General features: G+C 48.4%; 1 protein-coding gene across 1 annotated transcript; it reads right to left on the reverse strand.

Annotated features, from left to right (window-relative positions):
* Positions 1-20089: 20089 nt before the first annotated feature.
* On the reverse strand, positions 20090-22488 carry RHOB (ras homolog family member B). The gene has a single exon (XM_071440073.1). It carries the CDS (start codon positions 22162-22164, stop codon positions 21574-21576), a length of 591 nt encoding a protein of 196 aa, XP_071296174.1. The 5' UTR covers positions 22165-22488; the 3' UTR covers positions 20090-21573.
* Between the last annotated feature and the right edge of the window lie 2091 nt (positions 22489-24579).

The raw sequence follows: 24579 nt of genomic DNA on the forward strand, positions 1-24579 counted from the left end.
CAGAGATTTTTCCCTGTCACTGACTGAGGGTCCCAAAGATCTTAGAGAAGATCTAGAGAATTTTCTCCCTTTGCCCCAGCAAGGCACACACAAACATAGCCCACATTCCCTCTTCCCAGCTCAGGTGAGACTGCAAACAAGGATGTGTAAGGCTGCAGGGATGGGCAGCAGGCAAAGCAGCAGCTGCTGGCTGTGGGAGCTGCTGGTGCCTTCTGCTGGGCTTTCCAGAGACCTCCTTCCTTCTCCCACAGCTGAGCTTGCTCAGGAGGCTTCATCCTCTGCCTCTGTTCTAGAGGTCTCCTCACTGCCGTGCTCTGTGTTAATTTCCTGGCACCATCTCAGCCACAGAGAAGCCCCAAGGCAGAAGTACCTGGGAAGGTGGTGATGGTGCTGTGATCACCTTTACACCCCTGACATGGTGACAGGACAGTGGGGAGGTCTCTGGTGGCAACTGCCTCTGGTGGTGTTCACAGGGGTCCCAGGATGATGGAAAAGATGAGAATCTTGACTCCATGTTTCACAAGGCTGATTTATTATTTTATTATATATATTATATTAAAGCTATACTAAAAGAATAGAAGAAAGGATTTCATCAGAAGGCTTGAAAGGAAAGGAATGGAATGATAATAAAATCTTGTGACTGACCAGAGAGTCTGAGACAGCTGGACTGTGATTGGCCATTCATTAAAAACAACCACATGAGACCAATCAAAGATGCACCTATTGCATTCCACAGCAGCAGATAATCATTGTTTTTCTTTCACTCTGAGGCCTCTCAGCTTCTCAGGAGAAAAAATCCTAACGAAAGGATTTTTCATAAAATGTGTCTGTGACAGCTGCCAGCTGGGAATGTGCTCTGGACAGAGGAGGCAGAGAGCTGGCAGCTGATAGATAGCTCCACAAGCAGAAGTAAGTTGATTTTAGAGACTTTTAAAGATTGGAAAGAGTTAGTGATAAGGTCTAAATGCAATCCAACATTCAAAGGAAATCTCATGTTTAAAGCAGGAGATTTGGTCAACCACAATGGCAAATAATCACAATTTTCAACCCTGGCACAAAGGGGATGTGTCTGTATGAGTTTCAGCGTGCTTCAAAGAAAGGTGAGAATTCAGATGTCCTAAACACCCATTAAATTGATGATTATTCACAGAACAGGCTAACCTCACTGGCTTACTATGCCTGCAAGAGTATTTGTCTAGTCATGGATAATTGTCAGAATATTTAGAATTATGGTTTGGAAAAGCATAAAAGACCTGGAGGTCTGTCTGAACCTTCTGAACCTTCTCTTTGCAAATGCAGGCTGGCAGTCTCACACAACTGGGTTTTCCTGTTGAGTCCCCTGGCTCTGCTGTGTGTGTTCCTGGCTAGACATGCCACAAGTGAAACCTCTCCTGTGTGAACAGGGAGGCTCTTCGTGCACTCTTAGCCAGGAAAGCAAACAAAACTGAAAGGCAAATGTTATCTGACCGCTTCTAAACTTCAAAAGCATTGAAGGTCAAGCTGTTATGTTGGTATATAGATATATGCTAAAAAATAGCAGCACTTGGAAGGGCTGAGCAAAGAAGCTTCCTGTGGTTTGCTTTTCTTTTTTTCAGACTGGATTTCCTGTCAAGTCCACCCAGAATGAGGAGAAGGGCACAATTGTGTGGATCAGGAGGAAGAAAGTCAAAGGTGATCCCTGATGAGGACTGAACAGGTAGGAATTGTGGGTATGACTGAGCTCCAGGGCTCCTTTCCCAACATCAGCCTGGCACCAAAGGTGCTCCAAGCAGCCCATGGCACATATGATGTCTGTCATGCAGCTCTCTGACACACAGGCATTTCCTCACAGGCACTTCCACATCATCTGTGCAACACAGACCTGCCCAGTATTAATATTATACATAACTGAGTAGGAGAGACTGAAAAAAGCACAGTGAAATTAGGTACATGTGTTCAAATTGCCATGTCAGGTATTGAAGCTAATTATGGAAGTGTCACTTTTTTAACCCACCTACTTGCTTTTTTTTCTGCACAAAGTCACAATTAAGGCATTCTTTGCCCAGTGAAGCATTATGCAACTTGTTAATTAAGGCAGGTAGAGATTTTGCAATCTTAAATTCTGCCTGAGAGGCTTTCCTATGGTACAGGGCTTCCCTGGGCTCCTAAGGGCAAGCAACTGGCTTCTGCCATGTCAGAAGTAAACAATTCCCATCTTCCATGGGGAAGATCTCTTTTACAACATTCCCAAATGGCAACAGAGGACTAATCTAATACATACACAGCAATCTGACCCACAGAAGCAGGAAAGTCAATTTTGTGTGAGCTCAAACTTTTCTGTGTAAGTGCTAAGTCACTGAGGGGTGTGTTTTGTTTGAGAGTGGCAATTTCTGTTTGCAAAAAGATTGTGTAGCATTTTTGAGCATGTGGTGAGAGAAAGGCAACCGATCTCAGGCATGAGAACACGTGCAACTATTTGTCACAGAATCATGGAATCACAGAATTGCAGAATCGCTTGGATTGGAAGGAACCTTAAAGAGCATCCCACTCCAATCCCCCCACCATGGGCAGGGACACATTCCAGTGGATCAGATTGCTCAGGGCTCCATCCAACCTGGCCTTGAACACTTCCAAGGATGGAGTATCCACAGCCTCTCTGGGCAACCTGTTCCTCTCACAGGCACATCCACTCAGGAGCCTCTGAGAGCTCAGCTGGGGTGTGGGTGGCACCAATTCAGTGGCAGCAGCCCAGTCTCCAGCCAGGCAGCACAGACGACCTGCAGCTGGCTGTAACCCGCCTGGGGAAGGCAGGTGCCCTCCCTCACTGCTGCACTAAGCACCTTCCACCCTCAGGCCAAGCTCTTGGCAAAGCCCTCCTCACATGTTAGCTGTGCTCACAGACAGGGCTCACAAGCACAATCAGCAACATAAATCCATGTAGGCAAATCTTGGTTTTATAACACCAAGATTTGTGTTTTTCCTTTTTTGGAACAAGGAACAAGCTCCCAGGGTGGGTGAGGTGTCTGCTGCTCTGCTTAAGTAGCACACTGCACACTGGAGCAGAGCAGAGATCTGGCTGGGAAAGGCTGCTTCAGACAGTGGAGGGTCAGCATGCTAGGCCAGCCAGCACTCCTCCAGAGTCTGCAGGGAACCTAGAGATGGGGACAATCTGATGTAATTGTGACCACAGGACTGCTGGCTTTCCCTAGAAAGACAGGCCTATCTGCATGCCAGGCCCACCACAGCAGCAGGCAAGCTCATCCCTTACAGTGTACAGACAGCTAGCATTGGACTCAAGGGCTTTGTGGCCACCCAAAGGTGAGGAGTCAGCCCTGAATGCATAAACCTAGATGTTACCTTGAAAATAAAGCAGCAATCCACCCCCTCCTCAGGGAAGATGTGAGCTTTGCCGTGGCTCACAGCACTGTCTCTTGTCAGAGGGCACCTTCCTCTCATTTTTAGCTGAGAGACTCAGCTCTGTCCCAAATGATTGCTCCTCCTTGAAGGCTTATGGAGAATTGAGCTGGGAAACCTGTATGGTTTCACCTCCAGCCTAGAAATGCCAGAACTGAGACTGCACCAGATCTAACAGCTTAGCAGGGAGCAAAAGCACTGAAAATCATTTCTGTGGCTTTTCAGAAGCAGGCAGGAAGTACATGACATGTTTTAGGATTGCTGTCACAGGGGCAAAGGCTGCCTTCATGTCAACTTAATGCTGGAGAAGCCTGACCAGGTTTTATTGTTGCCCTCAGCACAGCACAAAGTCTGTGCTGCTCTGCCCAGGTGAGAGGTGGTTATTCATTCACCAAACTTCAAATGCTGCAGGAAAGTCATTTAGCACCTGAGCACATGCACATAAATCAGCAGCCACGTTAAAGAGTATGAGGAGTTTTAAAAAGCACCTTGGCTCCTCCTTGGTGCACAGCAAAGGCAGCACCAGCCTTTGATAAGAGAAGCATAGAAAGCAACAGCTGGTACAGGCATTGAGTTAATTCTTGACTACCAGCTTCAGCCCCAGGACTCCACCTTGAACACAGCTTTCTCCTTCAGCCTGTGGAAGCAGAGAGAAAAGAAAACCAAAGTGTTGTCCCAGTTTTAACAATATATTGCTTCAAGCCATACTTGGGGGAAGCCTCAGACTGAAGGGAAAGAGCGTGGAAAATGCAAGGTGCACCTTCAGGACAAGGTCCCCAGTGCGTGTGTCTTAATGACAGCCTGCTCTTGGCTTTTTTGGCATGTCATTGGTAAGGTTACTCCTGCTGTGTCTTCTGCACTGCAGAAAATAAGGGTGGTCTGCAGAAATGAAGGTCACAGATGGGTAGCAGATATCTCTGACACTTAAAGCCTTCCTTGGTAGATGTGAGTGGTTATGGCAGAATTAGGTGGAACTACAGCGTTACAACACTTTCCCAGAACTTATCAGCTAGAGTATCCTTACAGCTCCCTTTGTCTGCAGGGAAAAGTAGCTCTGCTGAAAGGAATATTTTTTACAAGGGCCAGCTGCTTTGGTGTTGTTCCCACACTGGACAGCCTCGAAACAAAGTGCAAAGCCAGTCCCAAGAGAAAATTGTTCTGTCTCTGTGCACAATCCCTGCTGAAATCAGAGAATCCCCAAAAAGCCTTCTACAGATTTGAACTGAGTTATTCAGGAGAGAGAAAAATGGTTATTTCCATGCATCAATTTCTCCCTGTTACATGAGCAAAAGGTGACAAATCTCCATAATGGCACAACCACCTCATGGCACCCCCTCTTTGACTAGAAAATCATCCCTTATGGTCTCTGCTTTGTTAGTGGCTGAGAACAAAATAATAGAGGCACAGTAGGATGTCCCTGCCACCCAGCTGGTTTATGGCTGACCAGGGCTATTGCAGAAGAGGTGAGGGGTTTATGGATCAAATCAAATCCTGCTTCTTCTTACTCAAGGCAACAAACCATCCTTACTCTGAATGATGGAGAGGAAAGCTTCCAGATGTCCAACTTTTTGGCTTCTTGGGAAAATTTTGCCTGTAGGAGCTCATTTTCCCACACAATTAAACTTATGGCCTTTTTAGTTTATGTGTCATCCCCTCTACAAATTTCAGAGGACTGAAGAGAAGGGAAGATGAAAATAGAGTGAATCCCTTAGGCCAGGGAGGAAGCCAAACCATGGTTGTGTGACAGCAACTTTCTTGGCACTCACTTGGATGTGAGGAAGGTCTTCTAGACAGAAAGCAAGAAGTGCTCTAATATTCTTGGCAGTGTTAGGTTCGTGGTTGGACTTGATGATCTTAGATACCTTTTCCAACCTAAATAATTCTATGATTCTATGAGTGTAAGAATTTGGCATCTACTACTGCACCCCAGAAAACCTCAGCTCTTCCAGCTGGTAAACTGGCACTCATCCCCATACACAGAGAATATAAAACAGAGCAGCAAAGCCAACCCTTTCTGAGGGTAGATAAGGCTTTCCACACTTTTCTTCTTCCCTCTGTTGTCACGGAATCATAGAATACTTGGAGCTGGAAGGGACCCACAAAGATCATGAGTCCAACTCTGAAATGAATGGCCCATAGAGGGATCAAACTCACAAGCTTGGTGTTATCAGCACCATGCTCTGACCAGCTGAGCCAATCTCAGTCATGATAAAACCAACCCAGTACCTCATATCCATGGCTTTTGTGTTTGACAGTAAGCATATATCTACATATCTCAGCTGAAGAGAGGTTTTTCTTCCTGTCAGGCTGGCTATGTACAAAGGAAAGCTTACCCGGGCCTTTACAGATCTTCATTTTTCTCTTACACTTGCAATATCACAAGTTTCATCACTAAACCATAACCCAAGGCATTTCTTGTGGCATCCAAGCTGCAAATTGGAATGTCAAGTAAAATGAAGACTTATAGGGTTGTAATTCCCCAGGACAAAAGAGGGGCCGCTTCTACAAAGCACTTCTGTCAGCTCCATGGAAATCCTTCCAGCAGGCTTAGCCTGTGAACGAGGAATTTACAAGCTGGTGGTGATTAAAAGCCAGAATTGTGAAAATGGCAAGCAGGCCTTGCTTAAAGGGCTAATTTGATCCAAGGCAATAATAGCATATCTAATGGAAAGGCAGTTTGTATTCAATACATCATTCCATCTTCTCTCAAAAATGCAGGGATAAACTCCACCACAATCCTGGATATTCATTCTGATCACAAGTTGCAGATCTGTCACTTCACATCAGCACCTATTATCTCTCAGATTCCCTTCCAAGGAACATTTGGGACCTGGCACATACCTGGTTAACAGTGCAAAAATGGGGAGAAATACAAAACAAATGTCCAGATTCTGCCTTCCTTATATTCAGATCTGGTTTCAGCACTAAATAAAGGAGCAGAATCTGGCCTTGGGGGTCTCAAAGGTACTGCAAGGCAAGGCAGAACCTGAACTGACTCTACCCACTGCTAGTTTCCTTTGCATGTGACTGCGATCATGCAGTGTTCCCCAAATAGAAGTTCATACCTTTTCACCTTCAGAGCTGGCCTATTTCTGCTCTCTGGTATTCAAAAATAAGTTTCTATCCATCCCAGGAAGGAGCCATGCTATAAATATCTCCATGCAAGTTTCCTAAGTCCTAATGTTTCTCACAGAAGGGTGCAGCTCCTTGTCCAGAAGTGACAAGCCTGGCTGGGTTCTGCAGTGCCTTTATTAATGTCCTTGTGCTGCTGTGGCTGCAGAGTAGGAATGGAGACATGGGCAGGAGCAGTAGCATTGCTGTAGCCATGGTGGTCTAGACATCAGCAAGACAAAAGTTAGGAAAATCTCTTCAAACTTAATCAGCACTGGTGAGACCACACCGAGAGCCTTGGGTTCAATTGTGGGCCCCTCACGACAAGAAAGACATTGAGGTGTTGGAGCATGTCCACAGAAAGAACACATTGAGGTGTTGGAACGTGTCCAGAAGGGTCTGGAGAACAAGTCTGATGAGGAACCTGGAGAAAAAGAGGCTCAGGGGGAACCTTCTCACTCTCTAGAGCTCCCTGGAAAGAGGTTATAGCAAAGTGGGGTCCTGTTTCTTCTCCCAAGGAAGATGTGACAGGACAAGAGGAAATGGCCTCAAGTGGCACCAGGAGAGGTTTAAATTGTTCATTAGGAAAATTTTCTTCCCTAAAAAGGGGGTCAAACATTGGAACAATACCCAGCAAAGTGGTAGAGTCATCATCCCTGGAAGTGTTCAAAAGACATGTGGATGTCCTGGTTAGGGGCATAGTTTAATGTTGGACCTGGAAGTGTTAGGTTAATGGTGGGACTCCATAAACTGAAGGGCCCATTCCAAGCTTAATGATTCCATGCACTTTAATAAACCAGCTCATACAGGAGGAGGGTTTGGTTGTGAAAAGTGCATTACCTCAGTGTTTTTAACTGTGCCTTACATTGGCCCTTCAAAAAATAAGACTCCAGTTTTTTTAAGAACCAGTTGAACTGATGGAAACATTCAGAATCAGGTAAGGGGAGAAGGGGCCTGAAGGGATCATGTGTCTTGCCCAGGAATCAGCAGCAAGCCTAGGAGTACAGCAGAAGCCTCTTAACACTAAGCAGCAGTGCAATAGTAGACCACACTTTTCTTGCCTGAAAGGAGCTTATTAAAATAAATAAGCAATATAAACACTGTAGAAACAGTGATGCAGGCATGTATGTGATTGTAGCTATTCCCACTGAGGGGAGAGACCAGCTAACTGCTGCATGGCACCTCCACACTTTGAGACACACTGGTAGTGCTATTTCAGGGATTTCTAAATCACCTCCTTGCTTCAAACACTTTTCACATGAAGCTAATCCCAGTAGTATCCATGAGCCAGGCCTGCCAAGAGGAATGCAGATCAGAGCAGATGTTCAGGGTGGCTGAGGCTGTTAGACACAACCAAGCCAATAATGAGGAACTTTTATAAGGAACATTAGCCCTACACCCTTGAGATGTGAAGAGATTGAGGGGGCATTTCACACCCCACTTATTTCTCCTGAAAAAAATGTCTTCACCAGCAAACCCTTTCAGAAGCATCAAACCCTCCCACCAACACCTCAGCATGTGCTGCAGTGTCAGAGCCTGTGACTCAGTGACAGCTCCAGAGACTTTGAAATCAGCTGCTGGATTAAAGGGACTGTGTAGAAACACTAGCTTTGGGTAATTCCAAGAAATACAAGCTCTGTGACTAAAAAAAGATGTTCTCAGACTGTTAAATATTTAACTGCCAGCTGGGGTTACTATGGAGAGAGGTGCCTCTGTTGGTAAAGGACACCAAGGCAGGATTTAAAGAGCCTGTAAGGAAGAAAAGCAGGTTGGACAAAAATACATGTAAGTGTAAGATGGATGGACAGTCACAAGTTCAAGACCTTTCAGGCTGGTCATTTGATGAACATGGTGACATCTCCTTTGCCTTACATTTTCTGGGTCCTGTACACAGCAGGCAGTTGGCTTTCAAAAGGAGAAGAAGAAATACTGAGAGAGGGAAAAAAATTATTTTGTGAGTCAGCTATAAAAGAACATGAGGAGAGGGAGAAGAGTCAGGTGTCCCTGGGACCTCTTGGCCTCATTTACTTCTTATCTACAAGGGTGAAAACATAAGCAAGGAGAGCTGAGAGTTTCCTCAGCTGTCCAGAAACCACACGGGTGAAGGGCAAGCACGGTGAAGGGAATGTCTGTGGCCAGATAAGAGCTGTGCAGAGAGTCAGATAAAGGTGACATTTCTTATCCAGTTATCAAGCAGTCTGGGAGCTTGACAGCCATGCTATGTGTTTGATATGAAAGGAGGGGACTCCACATCTCCTTCACTCTGGCTGCTCACTTCCAGCTGATAATCTGCCCAGCCTGGGGGAAATGCTGCTGCCTTTGGAGGGGCAGAGTATTTTCCTCTGCTAAAAAACCACATATAGCCAAAACCAAAAAATGAAAAAAAAACGCTTGTACAAACTGCCTCCAAAGTTGATTAAACTGTTGAGCAAGCTTCAAAAAGCACAAGCACAAGCAGTGCTCTACACACATTTAATCCATGAGCTCACCTAGGAAGAATCCCTTTGTTAGGCCGGTGACTACAGCCTGAGCAGGGAGAGGACACACCTCGGCCTTGACAGTGCAGTTTTGTAGGAGTAATTTGTTGATCTCGAAGCATGAAGCTGAGTTACTGAGGGTGTAGGAGGAATAAATGTTCTGCAGGAGCAGCCCAGCTCCATCAGTTCTAATCAGTAATACTTGGTTGCAGACTCTCACCCCTGTTTTTCCTTCCTCGCTGAAAACAGAACAAAAACAAAGCTGCTTTCCCTAAGTGACAGCTGTGGAAAATAAAGTGGATTGTTTTGGCCACAAAAATGAGCGAGCACCGTCAGTGACTCAGCTCCCTGTCACCGTCCCCAGTGCAGGTTCGGTGCCGCTGCTGGCGAGGGGCGCTCAGCGAGGGGCAGGAGCTGCAGGGGGCTCAGGACTGTGCTGCACCCTGAGATGGACACAGAGCTGCTCACGGGAGCCCTGCAGTTGTGTTCCCCAGGGCTGTGTCCTGCCCTGCACGTGTCCCTGTGTGCCAGGGGGACAGCCTGCAGCTCCCTCAGCTGTCCCCCAAAGCCACATGTGAGCAGAGGGTGGTGGGGGAGTGGAGTGTGCTATATTTGTGTCTGCAGTGCTCCCCATGACAAAAGATTCATCAGGCACAGGCAGGAGGGCTCCACGTGAAGCCAAAAGAAAGGCTGGAGGTAATACTCAAAATTAATAGTTCTTGCTCATGCATACACAGGGAAATGTTGGGCACATGCTGCTGCATCACAGGAACCATGAATCTCCCCTAGTGATGCCCAAGAGAAAAACAGGGACTGAAACCTCTCCATAGGAGAAGTTCAGATGAAAATTTTCCATCTGTAAAGGTGGGAGCATTCACCAGACTGCAGTTCTTCTAAGAACATTTAGGAAAGGACCAAAACTGGTGCTTGCCAGGACAGAGGACGTTTGCCTTCTTTCTAAAAATGTCAGACTCATGTATGAAGAGTGGAATGAGGAACAACAGTCATGGGCAGAGACAGGAATGACTGGGAAGTGCACAGGCAAGATGTGAATCCTAGCAACAAACACAACCTTCTCAGCACAGAGGCTTAAATGCTTCCCATTGAGGAACTGATTTGATCCAACATCTCCTTACAGTTTGTACAGACAGGAAAGATCTGTGTTCAGTAATGTAGCAATATGGTTTTCCTATACCAGGGAAAAGGTCCATTAATCTTGGCATATTAATAAATGAGTATCTATTAGCAACAAATAGGCTGGAGATCAGATTCCAAGTGCTAGGAGGTGATGCTCAGAGCAGCTTTCTGATGCCAGAAGTAGAGGCCAGGAGAGGAAAAAACCAAAATCTCATGGACTTCCAGAGAGATTTGGATAATAAGGGACAATCACAGGGAATTAGCATGCCCTGGATGGAGAGAGCTCACAGGCACCCCTGTCTGGGTCCAGGTGGGGTCTGCAGCAAGGATCAGGGCTCTCAGTGCAGCTGCAAATGCCCAAGCAGAGGGGCAGTGCCAGGGACAGCAGGGTCCACTGTGGCTGGGGAGGAGCTTCCAGGCTGATATGCCCAGTGGCTTGGTGGGTGGGCTGGGGAGAGTCCTGACCTCTGTGTCTGCTGCATGGCTGATATCCCATCTGATCCTGTCCTGCCAAAGGGGCAGGGCTGGAGCAGGAGCCACAGCTGGAGCACACTCGTCTCTGTCCATCCCAGTGACAACTGGGATGCTGCCAGCACTGCACTTTCACACATGGAAATCAGAATTACGTGGCAAAGCAGAAATCAAGTTCCCCTGGGTGCTTGGCTGCCATTTCAGAGACAAAAGCATTGTGAGCACACCTCAGTTTTTGAGCTGCACAAAGCTGCACAGAAATAGGTGCAAGACCACAAGCCATGGAGTCTCATACCCTACAGGTCAGTGAGGACCCTCCCAGTGCAGGGCACAGCCACAGCACAGGAAAAGCCCTGTCACTGGACAGAGCAAGCTTGGAAAAGGTCCTCTCCTCTGCACTAGCACCTTGGCTCACTCATCTCCTGTCCCATGTGGGTGAGGACTGGATTCTCTGGTCCTTGTCACACCTGTGAAACTCACTCATCATCCCTCAATTTAAATAATGCCCTCAGAGTCCAGCAGGATGGAAAGAGGTCAGTTTTGATCATGCACGCTTGGTGAGTACCAGTGCAACTGCAGCGTGGTGGGCAGGACAGTCACTGAGACATCCAAGCTGTCCCTCAAAGAAGGGAGACCACTAAACATAGGTCTACTCAGGAAATAATATGTGAAACGTGAGTTTGACCTCCTCCCAACTTTGTGAGTGACAGCTAAGCTTTGAAGTACAGAACCAGTGTAATTTAGGTTGGAAGGACCTTGGGAGGTCCCCTGGTTAGGGCTGGGCTAACATTGGCATTAGTCCAGGTAAATCACTGGCATTTATTTCTTCAGAATTCACAGGCAGCTTCTGTTTGACCAAACCTCTGCTTGGTGACAAATAACACACACAAAAGGCAAGCAAAGAAAAAGACAAACAACAATCCTGGCTCCCACCATGGGCTGAGCTTTGCATTCAGTGCTCTGCTCCCCTCGGACACAGCCCCACCTCTGGGTGAAAGGGCTTTGGCTCACAGGGAAAAGAAGGGGTTAACAAAGCCCTCAGCAAATGAAGCACCATTAGAAAAAGCTGGACTGCTACTTTCTAGGATCTACAACCTTCAGCCAAGGGACTCAGCTTGCTGGGAATTGTTCCCAGAGTGCCACGGTAGCCCAGACAGTGTGACTGAGTGCTGGCATGATGCCTGTCACGCTGTGAGAGAACTTCTAATCCTGGATATTGGGTTTGGGGTTTTTTTGGTTGATAGTTTTGTTGGATTTTTTTCTTGCCTTTTTCTTGCTATTAGTTATTTTTATAGCATTATTTTCAAGCACAACAGGAATTGTCTAATTGGAGTTGTTTTATTAAAAAAGGCTGAAAAGCTTCATGAGAGACATCAGGAAATTCTGCAAGACATTCATCAAAGCCGCAAATTCTGGAAAATTTAAATCCTGCCACTATTATGGATGAAATCCCATGAACATAACTATGTGCACATGGTTTTGCAGACCTACCTTTTGTCCACAAAAATGTCCCCCATCTGTGCTGCCCACAGTGTTGCTGAGACACCTTGATAACCCTATTTGCAACAGTTCCTTCACCCAGAAAGCCTCAAAGGAATACACTGTCCAACAAATGTTTCTGGACAGGGAAGCAGTCTACACTCAACCTTTACTTGAAATTCCTTCAGTGTGAGGGCAGTAGGTTTGAGAAGCTGGTGAGTGAAGGCTGGGTATGGCCCCAGCTCACTGCAGAGCATGCAGTGATGCTCAGTGCCACCCAGCAGTGGTGCCAAGAGCTGAGTCATGGCCTTCCAACCAGGGCTGGAAGGGCCCACCAGTCTCCCCTGTTCATTTAATCCAAAAATGCAACGATTTTTGCCATGTGAGCACCTTCTGGGTTGCTTTTCTTCCTTTGTCAACTTTTAAAGCACAGCCACAGGACTGGCTTGCAGAATTAACATGTAAGAATGCATATTTTTCTTGGGTTTTTTAAAACCATTCATGCACAGACTTAACACAGTCTGTAAGTGGAAGAGCTGCAAGTTCTGAGACCAGTGTGTGACTGCTTTATGAAATAGTCATTTGGGAATGCCTAATAAACAATTGTTTTTAATTTTAAACATCTGTATCTATAACAATAGGAGCAGCTGACGTGGCCCTCCCTGGTCCCGGGCTCTGGCTTTAGTTGGGTAGGGACTGGCTGCAGCCTGAAAGCGATCTCGTCTGGCCCTGCTGCTTCTTCTCATGCTGTAATTCTAGCCCTCTGCAGCTCGTCCTGGCTGATTTTCCCCTGAAACTTGATCTTTACACAGATCAAAGGAGCAAAAGGAGAAACAAGAAACTTTTGCAGTGAAATTTCAGCCATGGCAGCTTGAGCTGTGTCTCCAGCTCAATCCCGGCCACCGGCTGCTGCCTGTGGAGTGTGCTGCTGTGTCCAGCCTCTTGTCCTCATCCTGCCAGCAGAGCTTGCCACAGCACAGTCCTGTTTGGAGAAAAGGAACCTGCAAAAGGGAAACCTTGCCCCTAATCACATGAAGAGTTTTACCAGTGCAACAAAAATCATGCTGACATGGAATGACTCTGCTGATAAACTGACCTTCTGAGACAAACCAGAATAATCCCAAAATTTAACAAGGGTTTCAGGAGATTAACATCACCAGCAGAGTGAATCAATGCATTATTTATAATTTGCCTGCTATATGGTATTAGGGAGACCATCTCCCTGCGAGGTGACTGTGCACCAGCCCCCCAGCCCTGAGAGACAGGGTGTCCCCTGGCAGGAGAGGGCTGGCACCAAACACACCCACCCTCAGCTACCTGAGGGCATCTGCCCTGGGCCCTCCACAGCATTTGCACACCTTCTGCATGGTGTTGGCAGCAGTCAGCTAGGGAAGAAACCTTCCTTCCATGGGCATTTCTGCAGGGTGTGCAGAGAAATGGGGGTCCCTAAACCTGCCAGGTACCTGCACCCAGCTCAGGGGCCCAGCATAGACTCCTTTAAATGACTGTGGTCATTAGTTTCTTGTGATCAGATGGAAGAAATATGTCTGGCATATTCCTTTGCCTAGTTTGTGAGATGTAAAATTACAGAAGTTTAGGTTTCAAATATATGCTTAGGCTAAGGAGAGTAAAAAGTGGCTGGAACCAATGTCTTAGAGTACAAATTACAACTGCTACAGTAATGCCAAAGAGTGCAAGTGAAACATCCTGCCATCCTTACTTAGCTGCTTCCCTGGAATGATGAAGAATTAAGAGCATTTCTAGATGAAAAATGTGCAGAGGAATGGCTTTTTATTAAACCCAGAGGTACCGCTGGAAAAGACAGAGAATCCCTCAGGAATCAAAGCCCTCCTTTCAGTCTGAAATCTTCCCGGATGAATATAGGCTGGGAACACTTGCTCTGAATTTCGCACATTTCACACGATGGTGTTAGATCTGAGCCCACCCAAGAGGAGAGGCCACCGGTGTCTGGGAGCCAAGGCTGTTAGCAAAGAGCTCAGGCATTAGGCACACCTTCGCTAAATTCCTGGCTGCAAGATAATTACTGCAATTTGCTTTCCCTGTCACCACTTTACTGGTGTGTGTGTCTGTGTGCCTTCTTCCAGCCTCTCATTTCAGTAATCGTTGGGAGTGTTTTGAGTGAAATGCAGCAATCACTGCCAATGCAAAGTGTTCTGTCACCATCAAGAAGGAATGAGCTCCCCAGCTGAAGGACACCTTGTTTGGGAACACTTCCATAGAGAGACACATCCTCCTGCCCATCGCCTCACCGTGGGAAGGTGTGCTGGTACACGGTGCCTTGACATGAGCTTTCTCCCGTCCAGTTTCCTTGTGCCTCCAGATGCCAACATTTTACTGTCCCTCCAAGATGACTGTCAGAGAAAATGGAAATTAATTGTGAGTACTTTTAGGAAGCAGTATTTAGAAACTTGGAATTTCTTTCAGACACTCGTGGTTGATTGGTTTAAACCCCCCAAAAAAGATATATATATCTATCTTTGTCTTTCTGATGTTCTTACACTTGCACACCAGGCAGTGATTTTCCTCAAATATTTCCAAGCTGATTATTTGTCAAAAATACAAGTGTCCAGATACTCTTGTAAGAACCTTGAAAGCAAAAGCCTGGATTTTCATCTGTTTATACATTTACACAAGTAGCGTGACTACATCTAGCTTTGTACACACCTTATGAAAAACCCCTGGTCTAAAACTCACTCTGTTTTCACCAGATGAGAAAGTTTCCTGTCAGCAGGAAGGGTCGGGCTGCTGCCATCAGACGCCAGAGAACCCAGCGAAGTGGGGCCGGATGCTGCCGTCCCGACTTGTGCTGCTGCGCCCAGGGGGAAGAGCCCCACAGAGCAAGGGCTGTAGGGTCAAACTTGGCGGTATAAAAGCCCCGCTGCACAAAAGCTTAGGAGCAGAGGAAAGGCTCTTCCAGAGAGCCCTGGCAGATCCTGCCTCCCACTTCCCCATGCCCTGGGCCCTCTCCAGGCCCTGGGGGCTCCCCACTGCCACCGCCACCCTCCTGTCCCTGCAGCCGGGAGGGAAGGGGACATTCGCATGCAAATGAGGGTAATTTCCCACCAGGAAACCCCCTTTGTTTCCAAATCCATATTTACAGCCCTGCCAGAGCAAGCTTTGAATGCAGAAGCGGATGAATGACCTAAAAACAACGGAACTAAGCATTTAGCATAAAATCCCACCCACTGGTCCCCTTTACTGGAAAGCAAGATTTAGCAACACAGACAAAACCCACACAGACTGGCAAGTGAGGAGAGAAATGTACGCCTTGAGTTAGTTGGTGCTGTAGGCACGGTCTAATGCTCTTACTCTGCAGCTCCAGTTCAGTGCAAGGTATCACATCAGTGCCCCCGGCTCCGACCGCCCTCTAACAACCCCACCTTTTAGCACCAGTTTGATGATCGTGGAAGGAATGCAGACATGCCCGCAGCTGTGATTACACCAAACGGTAAAAACTTCTGGGTTATGGATGGATAATACACTGCTGGCACATACACCTCTCACAGGGGACTTTCAAAGCCTCTCACTTCATGGCCCCCACTATGACAGAACTGGATAGAGGTCTGTCTGTCCTGTGCAGTGTGCATGGCCACAAAACTGAATTTACCTGTCTGCTACTTTTCACAGACTGTGGCTTACCACTGGCTTACCACCTAGTTACTGTGGCCACTGGGATCAAGCCTGAAGAAAATTTGCTCTCAACAAAAAACTGGACAAATTCAAGGCAGGAAGAGGAAAGTGCAACTCATTCTTTCCTCTAGTAGCATTGAAGAAAATGTCCACCCATTACATCAGGCTACTCAAATCAAGCACTTAAAAACATAGAGTCATGGAAACATAGGGTGGTTTGTGTTGAAAAGGATCTTAAACATCATCTAGTTCTGCAGCCAAGGAATAAAATCTGGGACTGAAATACTGTTAGTAACACTGATTCGAGTAAAACACTTGTGGAGTCCCTTAGAATAAATTTTTTTATTTCTTTTACTGCAGGGGTTTGTGTCAGTTCTTTACTTGATGCCTTGAGAGGCTACCTAGAACAGAGGCTGGACAGTGTTATGGGAATAAAGTAGGGATTTATTAAAAGGCCTTCAAAGGATACACCTTGGGCAGTACAAGAGCCTGGCCGTGGCTCCACCCAAGATGGATGATGGGTCACAGGTTTTCACACTTTTATAAGTTCTGGTCCATTTACATATTAGGGTCAATTGTCCAATTACAGCTTCAGGTTATGCAGTCCCATCTCCCAGGTTGCTCTCCTCAATTTGCTGTTGTTGATACTTTTTGGCCCTGAAGCTGCAAGGGTGTCCTTGGTTCTTGGGCTGGAAAAGGATTGGTTTGTCTGACTAAACTGTGAGGAGAACTTCTAACACTTTATATGAAGTTCAGAGTTATTTATATACTAATGCAGTACAGAATCTGGAAAATATGAAAGCTAAAACTTAAGGCATCATACTGAGTTGCTAAAAAAGATTTGTAACCCATCCAACATAATGTAAGGCAAATGGAGCTAAACTAATTTATTGTTGCAAACCCAGAAAGCCATTAAGAGGACATTGCTTTAAAGTCTGCAATTGCACTTGTGCAACCCTCCTGGAGTGTGTGGAGTTATGTGAGGGTTAAAAAACTAGCAAGCATAAAGAGCCTAATTCCAATGCATAACAGGTGCTTCAACAAATATTCTGCCAAAAGTACCAACGAGATTTAATGACTTCTTTCTCCCACCAAAGATGACTTATTCTGTATTTGACATACCCTATGGAGTGTGCTTTCCACACAGAGATCCTCTATTTGATCATGCAAGGGCTACTTACAGCTGCTGTGGGTAAAAAGTGAAAAGAAGAGCAAAAGGTGGTTCTGACCTGCCCTGGGTGGCTTCATCTTCAGTCTGCCCTGACAAGACACCCTCACACTGCCAGAGGGTTCAGCCTGGGAACCTTGTGGGAGGGCACAAGTGGTTTCCTCTCTTAAATAGAGAATGATGGAGATGATGAGTGAGCCTTTCAGCAAGGTGCCTCTGCATTTCCAGAGTTTGCTGCTAAGGAAGTGACAGCACCATCACAGGGTTCTGGCTTGCATAAGAACTTTAATAGAAGCTGAACTCATCTTGAACAGAATCAGGGAAGGTACAACCTTCCTCAACTTACTCATCTGTGTAGTGTGTGGACACAGCTGGCAAAAGCCTCCGTGCCCAGCAGTGTGCACGGGGACTGTGAGGTGAGTCAATGCTTGCTTGACCTTTCTTTGATGCTCTGACTTGCTCAGCATCTCTGCTTCTCCTGCCAAAAGGTTACAGCAGGCAGAGGGGGATCAGATGAATATGAATTAGGGGGCCAGATGAAGATAAGCAAGGGGAGGTCCAGATGAAACCAATCCTCTGTCTGAATACAGGGTGTAGGTTGTCAGACACCTGTCCTGAGCTCAGGTGCCTGCCTGGCCCCAGTGGTGCAAGAGCCTCTGGGTACACTTGGGGGGATGCAGCTGTGGGGTGGAGTTGGTCAGTGTGACATCCCCCTGCTGTGGGGTGTCAGCCTGGCCCTGTCTGGGTGTCAGATGGAGGTGGTCAGTGTGACACTCTCATGCTGTCTGGGTGTCAGATGGAGTTGGTCAGTGTGACACTCTCATTGTGGGGTGTCAGCCTGGCCCTGTCTGGGTGTCAGATGGAGTTGGTCAGTGTGACACTCTCACATTGTGGGGTGTCAGATGGAGGTGGTCAGTGTGACACTCTCACATTGTGGGGTGTCAGATGGAGGTGGTCAGTGTGACACTCTCACAATGTGGGGTGTCAGATGGAGGTGGTCAGTGTGACACTCTCATGCTGTAGGGTGTCAGATGGAGGTGGTCAGTGTGACACTCTCACAATGTGGGGTGTCATATGGAGGTGGTCAGTGTGACACTCTCATGCTGTGGGGTGTCAGATGGAGGTGGTCAGTGTGACACTCTCACAATGTGGGGTGTCAGCCTGGCCCTGTCTGGGTGTCAGATGGAGGTGGTCAGTGTGACACTCTCACATTGTGGGGTGTCGCCCTGGCCTTGTCTGGGTGTTTGAGTCATGAAGGGTGGGATTTGCCACACCTTATGTTTCCCCTCCACCAAAGCAAGCCCAGCAATGTGACACAAAGTAAAGGAGTTCTGTCAGAGCTCTGATCCCACCATCTGACCCCAATGGGTGGACGCCCACAGTGATCTCATCCCCATGCCTTACTCAGCGTCACGGGTAGCAGAGAAAGGTCATGCTCGGCTAAAACCAAAATGTGCTCTCTTGCAGCTTTTCCCCCTTGGGCCAGAGGCTGTATCCCTGACTTGGGCAAAGATCCAATTGGAAATAATGAATGTAATTACCTTGTAAGCACCTCAGTGGAAAATATTGGTATAGTTAATTATACAGGGATGCAATCCTAACCCATTTCCCAGTGTTTAAAATACAAATATTAATGTTTCTCCTTTGGGGTTTTGAGAAGATTAGTTATTGCTGCAGTCTAACTGAATTGATAAGGTTTTCAGCTATTGCAATCATTTTAATGAGGTTTCCAGTGGAGGTTTAACATCAATGGCTGGCATCACATGTAAGAGTGTTACTCTGCACAGAGCTGGGGATTTGAGTGCCTCTGCAAGAATGACGGCCCCTTTGGTCATGGCCCTTTAAGCATCCAAAACTGAGATCTCTTTCAAAAGAAGTTTGATTTTAGTGTTCTCAAATTGAAGATAAGAAACTCACACATTGACTATCCAGAGAACTGAAATTTAAATTTGAATATCAGGAGAATTGAGAAGGATATCCAAAACCTAGGACTTCAGTACCTTTCAAGAAATCCTGATTAAATTGGCTATGTGAAAATGAGTCTGTCTTTTGTTAAGGATCATAGGAAACAGTGTAATAAACTCACAGCCTGGACTGCGCATGTACTCCAGTATTTTCACATTAAGGCTGATTGACTTTGCAGGTGTTGAACAAGGAACCTGTTATTTCTATGTCAGTCTGCCTGAAAAGGCCCATCACTTTCAGCCCTTTGTGAGTAAATGAGCAAAAGACACTCCTTGTGTTTCCCTTGCTTTGGTATTTGTTAACATTTGTTAACATTTCTGAACTATATGTACCCTAGCAGATATTCATAGTCAAAACCAGAAAAAGCTTAACTCTCTTCTCACAGCTCTGCAAAAGTAGTAGAGAAGATAATGAAAATAGAAACCTGTCCTGAGATTTCCCTTGAAGGTATCCAAGGAAGCTTTTCCAGGGAAAAAAAAATAGGAGACATCAGCGCTTTGGGCACAGGTCATATTGTTCAGCAACAATCACATTTTGCATGAGGCCATCTCTTCCTGCCAGGAGGCAAAGCCACAGGCAGCAGCACAGGGCCTTGGGCACCTGCCCAGGCAAGAGGAGGGAAGGGACAGACACAATGCCCTGCTGGGGATCCCTGACACGGAGAGGCCCAGAGTTCTCAGGTTGCCACGGGAATTAATGAGGCCAGCAATTGGGAAATCCATCCAGGCAGCTCTGGAGACTCCTGGTTCAACAGAGAGCAGTGCTTGCCCCCATGCCCTGCTGCAGCAAGTGGGGCCATGCACTTCAAGCAAAGGGGAGACCACTAATAAAAACTGCTTTTATCTAAATACTTCCTTGGAAAATAATCCTTACAGCTGGTGCTGCTTTTCAGTTTTGTGCCTGTTCTGCTGCACCAGCAGCTCATTGGGAGCCCAAGCACAAGCCACAGAGGCTGCCCGTGCTCAAGGCAACAAGGATGGATTAGTCACCACCGTGACTTTTGAGTACATTTCCATATGCCACACACAGAAAAAAAACACTAAGGAAGCAGCTCCCCCAAAGGGAACTAAAACCACCATCCTCTAAAAGCTGCCAGACAGGTATTTCAGACAGCGGAAAAAAGCCAAATAAACGAATGTGTAGGCAAGAAGCAAACTCTGGTCTAGTTCAACTCTATCCAGGGGTACTGCTGCAACCAGAGGATGGTCTCCATGAATCACAACACTGCTCTCACAAGTGTCAGCATAGAATCTTTTAATACTTTACATAAAAAACTGCATACACTATAGTTTTATGTAAACATCATATACATCTCAGTTTTTGCCATGTCAGTTTATTAAAAACAGTCTCAGTACCACTGTTGAGGGAAGAGGGAGAAAAGTAAACAAACATAAATGGATACATTTGTTCTCTGAACCAGAGAAACAGAAAATTATTTTCACCCAGGTTGACCACCTTGTGAAAATAAGTTTTAAATAAACCTTGATTCTTTAAACTGCTCTTTAGTACTAAAGTCTGATGTACTCACTGCATAAGTAACAGTGCTTTCACACATTTTTTTCCAAGGCAAAAATATACAGTGGTTTTATTTTGTCTTGTATTGAAATCAGTTTTAAACAAGACCCAGATGAGGTTACTGAGTAAGAATGCTTCCAATGCTACAGTGTTGTATGCAGATGATGAGTGCATTGAGTGTTTAATTTAAACATAAAAAAATCCACCGAGTTGTGCAAAGTAACATCTTTTGAAAATAAACTTTTAAATAAATCCAAATCAACACACTTGCAGGAGACAACATTAAAAGTAAGGAGCAGGCACCAAAATCATAATATGGCAATATCATCCCCTTGCTCACCCTGCCTCATCTGTCAGGAGGTGGATATCCAGCAAGCAGGACAGTTCAGCTTTACTTTCTGGCCTGGTGGCTTCTGCAGCTGGAGTCAGTTCATGGCTCCTGTTATCAGCAGGCATCAGTCACTCAGGGCAAGTTCCTTTGCACAACACAAGTCCCACCTGGGCACCCCCTCCCCACCTCACTTTAAGTAAGCACCCCCTGCACTACCCCAGTTTGCACAAGACAAAAAAAGGTAACATATATACAGGCTTCGCTTGGGATGACCCTCCCCTCCCCTCCCAGTCTCGGTCTTCAGGGCACTAATTTCCACAGCAGGTCAGGCTCAGGCTGAAACATGTGAGGGAGAAGCAAGGATGCCGCAGGCAGCCCGGGAGAGGCAGCCCCTTTCCCCAGCTCGCCTGGGTGGAGGCACATGCAGGCAGGAGGCAGAAGTCCCTTCGAGCATCTCCGCTCCGCCGCCCTCCTCTTGCAAAAGAGAGGAGGCTGCCCGGGAGCAGAGAGCAGCAGGTGTTGGCAAAGGGGCAGAACCGGGTGCAACGATCGCTCAGTCCAGTCTCAGCAGCTTTTTGTTGTTGAGTCCACGACTAACTCGCAGGGGTCAGTGGTAGGAGAAAGCTTCTCCCCACTTTTTTCCCAAGACTCAGGGCATGCAATCCCCCCCTCCCTCCGTCCCCACGGCTGAGCAAGCACAACCCTTTTTGGCCAAGGCTCAAGGAGCGTGCTCCCTCCCTCAGCCCCCACCCCATGCACAGCCAGTCCCTAGCGGAGGGGACGGGCAGATGCCGTGTGCGTGTACAACCCAGCTCCTCTCCACCTGCCAACAGGTGACCCAGGCGCTGTGCCCAGCGCCGCGCTCCAGACACGCCCTATAGCACTTTGCAGCAGTTGATGCAGCCGTTCTGGGTGCCGTAGCGCTTCTGCAGGGCTGCCCGGGTGGCAGTCTCGAAGACCTCCCGGACACCCTCCTTGGTCTTGGCCGAGCACTCCAGGTAGTCGTAGGCCTGGATGCGAATGGCCATGGCCCGGCCGTCCTCGGTGCGCACCGGCTCCTGCTTCATGCGGGCCAGCTCGTTCCGAACGTGCTCGTCGTTCCGCAGGTCCTTCTTGTTGGCCACCAGGATGATGGGGACGTTGGGGCAGAAGTGCTTGACTTCGGGCACCCACTTCTCCGGGATGTTCTCCAGCGAGTCCGGGCTGTCCACAGAGAAGCACATGAGGATGACATCGGTGTCCGGGTAGGAAAGGGGACGCAGGCGGTCGTAGTCCTCCTGGCCGGCCGTGTCCCACAGGGCCAGCTCCACCTGCTTGCCGTCCACCTCGATGTCCGCCACGTAGTTCTCGAAGACGGTGGGCACGTAGACCTCGGGGAACTCGTCCTTGCTGAAGACGATGAGGAGGCAAGTCTTGCCACAGGCACCGTCCCCCACCACCACCAGTTTCTTGCGGATGGCAGCCATGGCCAGGCTCGCCAAGCTGGCCTTGCCGTGCAGCAGGACGATGGCAGCGCCCTCCTCCCCGCGGCCGCCGCCTCCCGCTCCCTCTCGCTTCTCACAGGGCACCGTGGCGAGCCGGCCCGCGCAGGCAGGCGGGCGCACCCTGCTCTCTTTGCTCACCGGCACCGCGCCGCCGTCCCCTGCCTCGCGGGAGCGCTACGGCCACAGGGCAGCGTCGCTGGCCCCAGAGCCCTGCGGTGGAAGCGGTGCCGCCGGTTCTCGCCCTCACAACAAACACGCACCCGAGACCAGCTCCGCACACCCACTGCCGCAAGCTGCGGCCCGGCGCCGCTATTTAAAGGCGCTCGCGACTTTCTTAATATAGCTGGCCAATGGGAAGGCAAGGAGTGAGGTCATCCCCGGCGGAGAGCGCTGCGATTGGTGGATGGCCAGGGGCGGGAGGCGGGGCCGAGGCGGGCGGGGCAGCGGCCGGGCCGGGGCGGCGGGCCCAGGGTCGCGGCGGGGGCGGCCGGGAGCTCCCTGCCCCCGGTCTGAGCCCTCCGGCCCCGGGGGATCCCGGCTCGGCGCCAGGACAGGGCAGGACCGGTCCCCGCCGCAGTCTCGCCGCTCGGGATGGCCGGTGTGAAGAGGCTGGGCGGGCACCAGAGAGGAACGGGAGGCGCCGCTGCGTCCCTGGTGCTGCTTTTAAAGCCCGGGCAAAGTGAACAGAGAGTATTGCAGGCGGTTGAATAAAATGCAATGAAATGAAAGCGTCCGCTGGGTGCTACTGGAAAAGCGCTCGACTCCCTTCCTTAAAAAAATCATCATGTTCACCTCTCGCCAGCTCTTGGCCAAAAGGGAGCGGAGGAATTGTAAACCGGGAGAAGCAGGCTTCAGTTCAGGCTTGAAATGAACTGGTCATGGGTCTCGGTTTACAGGGATATCGGAAGTCACAGCAATGATAAAATGAACGCGGAAAATAAAGGGGCGCAAAGCGCTGCCGTGCGGGGTTACTGGGAGGGCAGGGTCGAGTCCCTCCACGGGAGGAGCTGGCAGGGCTGAGCTGAGCTGGGCTGAGCTGGCAGGGCTGAGCTGAGCTGGGCTGGGCTGGGCCGGGCCGGGCCGGCCGGCCGCAGTGCCGGGGGACACACGGACACTGCGGGCAGCGACGCGCTCGGTCCCTGGTGCAGCTGTCGCTGCTCAGCTGGGTGTCCCAAACTTCTTCCCTGCGAGCTTTCCCACACAGGCCATGTCCTGCGGCTACTGCCTCTCAGGGCTGGATTCAAAGCCTCTCGTTTTCCTAGCCAGCACTGGCTTTAGTGAATAGAACAAAAATGAGTGGTTTGTACAATACTGTTGTAAAATTGTATTTTGAAATACCCAATTGGAGAGTGAATGCATCACTGAGTACATCAAATTGCCTGACAAGTTACTTGCAGCAGACTGTTACAGAGGGACGTGTGTCAATAGGGCAAAATGTTCATTTAATCCTAGACATTGAAATAAAATTCATTTTCTGTTAGATTTTTGTAATATCTGTTACTCCCAGTCAAAAGAGCACGTCCCCAGATGCTGACGGATGAATTTGTACCTTGATCTTACAGGGGTTTGCACAGCATATTTTATGTGAACATGACAAATTTAAACTGACTTTTTAAAGAATCCAGCAATAAAGTGTAGACATAGGCATGGATGTTCTTCTGCCCCTGTGGCCTTCGAGCGGGCCAAATTTCTGGCGTGCATCATCCCTTTAAATCCTGTCACTGCTCACAGGCTTCAATTCTTCACAAAACTGTGTGGAAATCATCCCCATGCTGCCGTGTCCTGTGGCACTGGTACACTGGCAGCTTGTAGCTATCTTCCCCCCAGTCCCAAGCAGGTTGGTGCCGCTCGGGGAGGCGGACAGTGGGAATTTGCCGTGCATTCCCCCCGTTCCATGGACGCCCCACGGACCCGCCGCTCCCGCGCCGCCCTCGGCCGCGCCGACCGCGCTCACCGCGGGGCCACAGCGCCCTCTCGCGGCCGCGCTGCGCCCTGCTCCGCCCTGCGCCTGCTCCGTGCGGCCCCGCAGCTGGAATAACCCACAGCTGGAATAACCCACAGCTGGAATAATCCGCAGCTGGAATAACCCACAGCTGGAATAACCCACAGCTGCAAAAATCCACAGCTGGACTAATCCACGGCTGGAATAACCCACGGCTGGAATAATCCACAGCTGGAATAACCCATGGCTGGAAAAACCCACAGCTGCAAAAATCCACCACTGCAAAAATCCACAGCTGGAAAAACCCACAGCTGCAAAAATCCACCACTGCAAAAATCCTCCTCTGCGGCAGCAGCAGGAGAAGCTGCGACTGCTTCATCTGGCTTGAGAGGTGCTGCTTAAATTTACTTCTGATTCCGCTTGTATTTGACTTTTGAATCACGCCTGGGTGTTTC

The sequence above is a fragment of the Agelaius tricolor genome, unplaced genomic scaffold, assembly GCF_023055355.1.
Source record: "Agelaius tricolor isolate 1412-34295 unplaced genomic scaffold, bAgeTri1.0.p SCAF_1, whole genome shotgun sequence".
NCBI classification, from domain to species: domain Eukaryota; kingdom Metazoa; phylum Chordata; class Aves; order Passeriformes; family Icteridae; genus Agelaius; species Agelaius tricolor.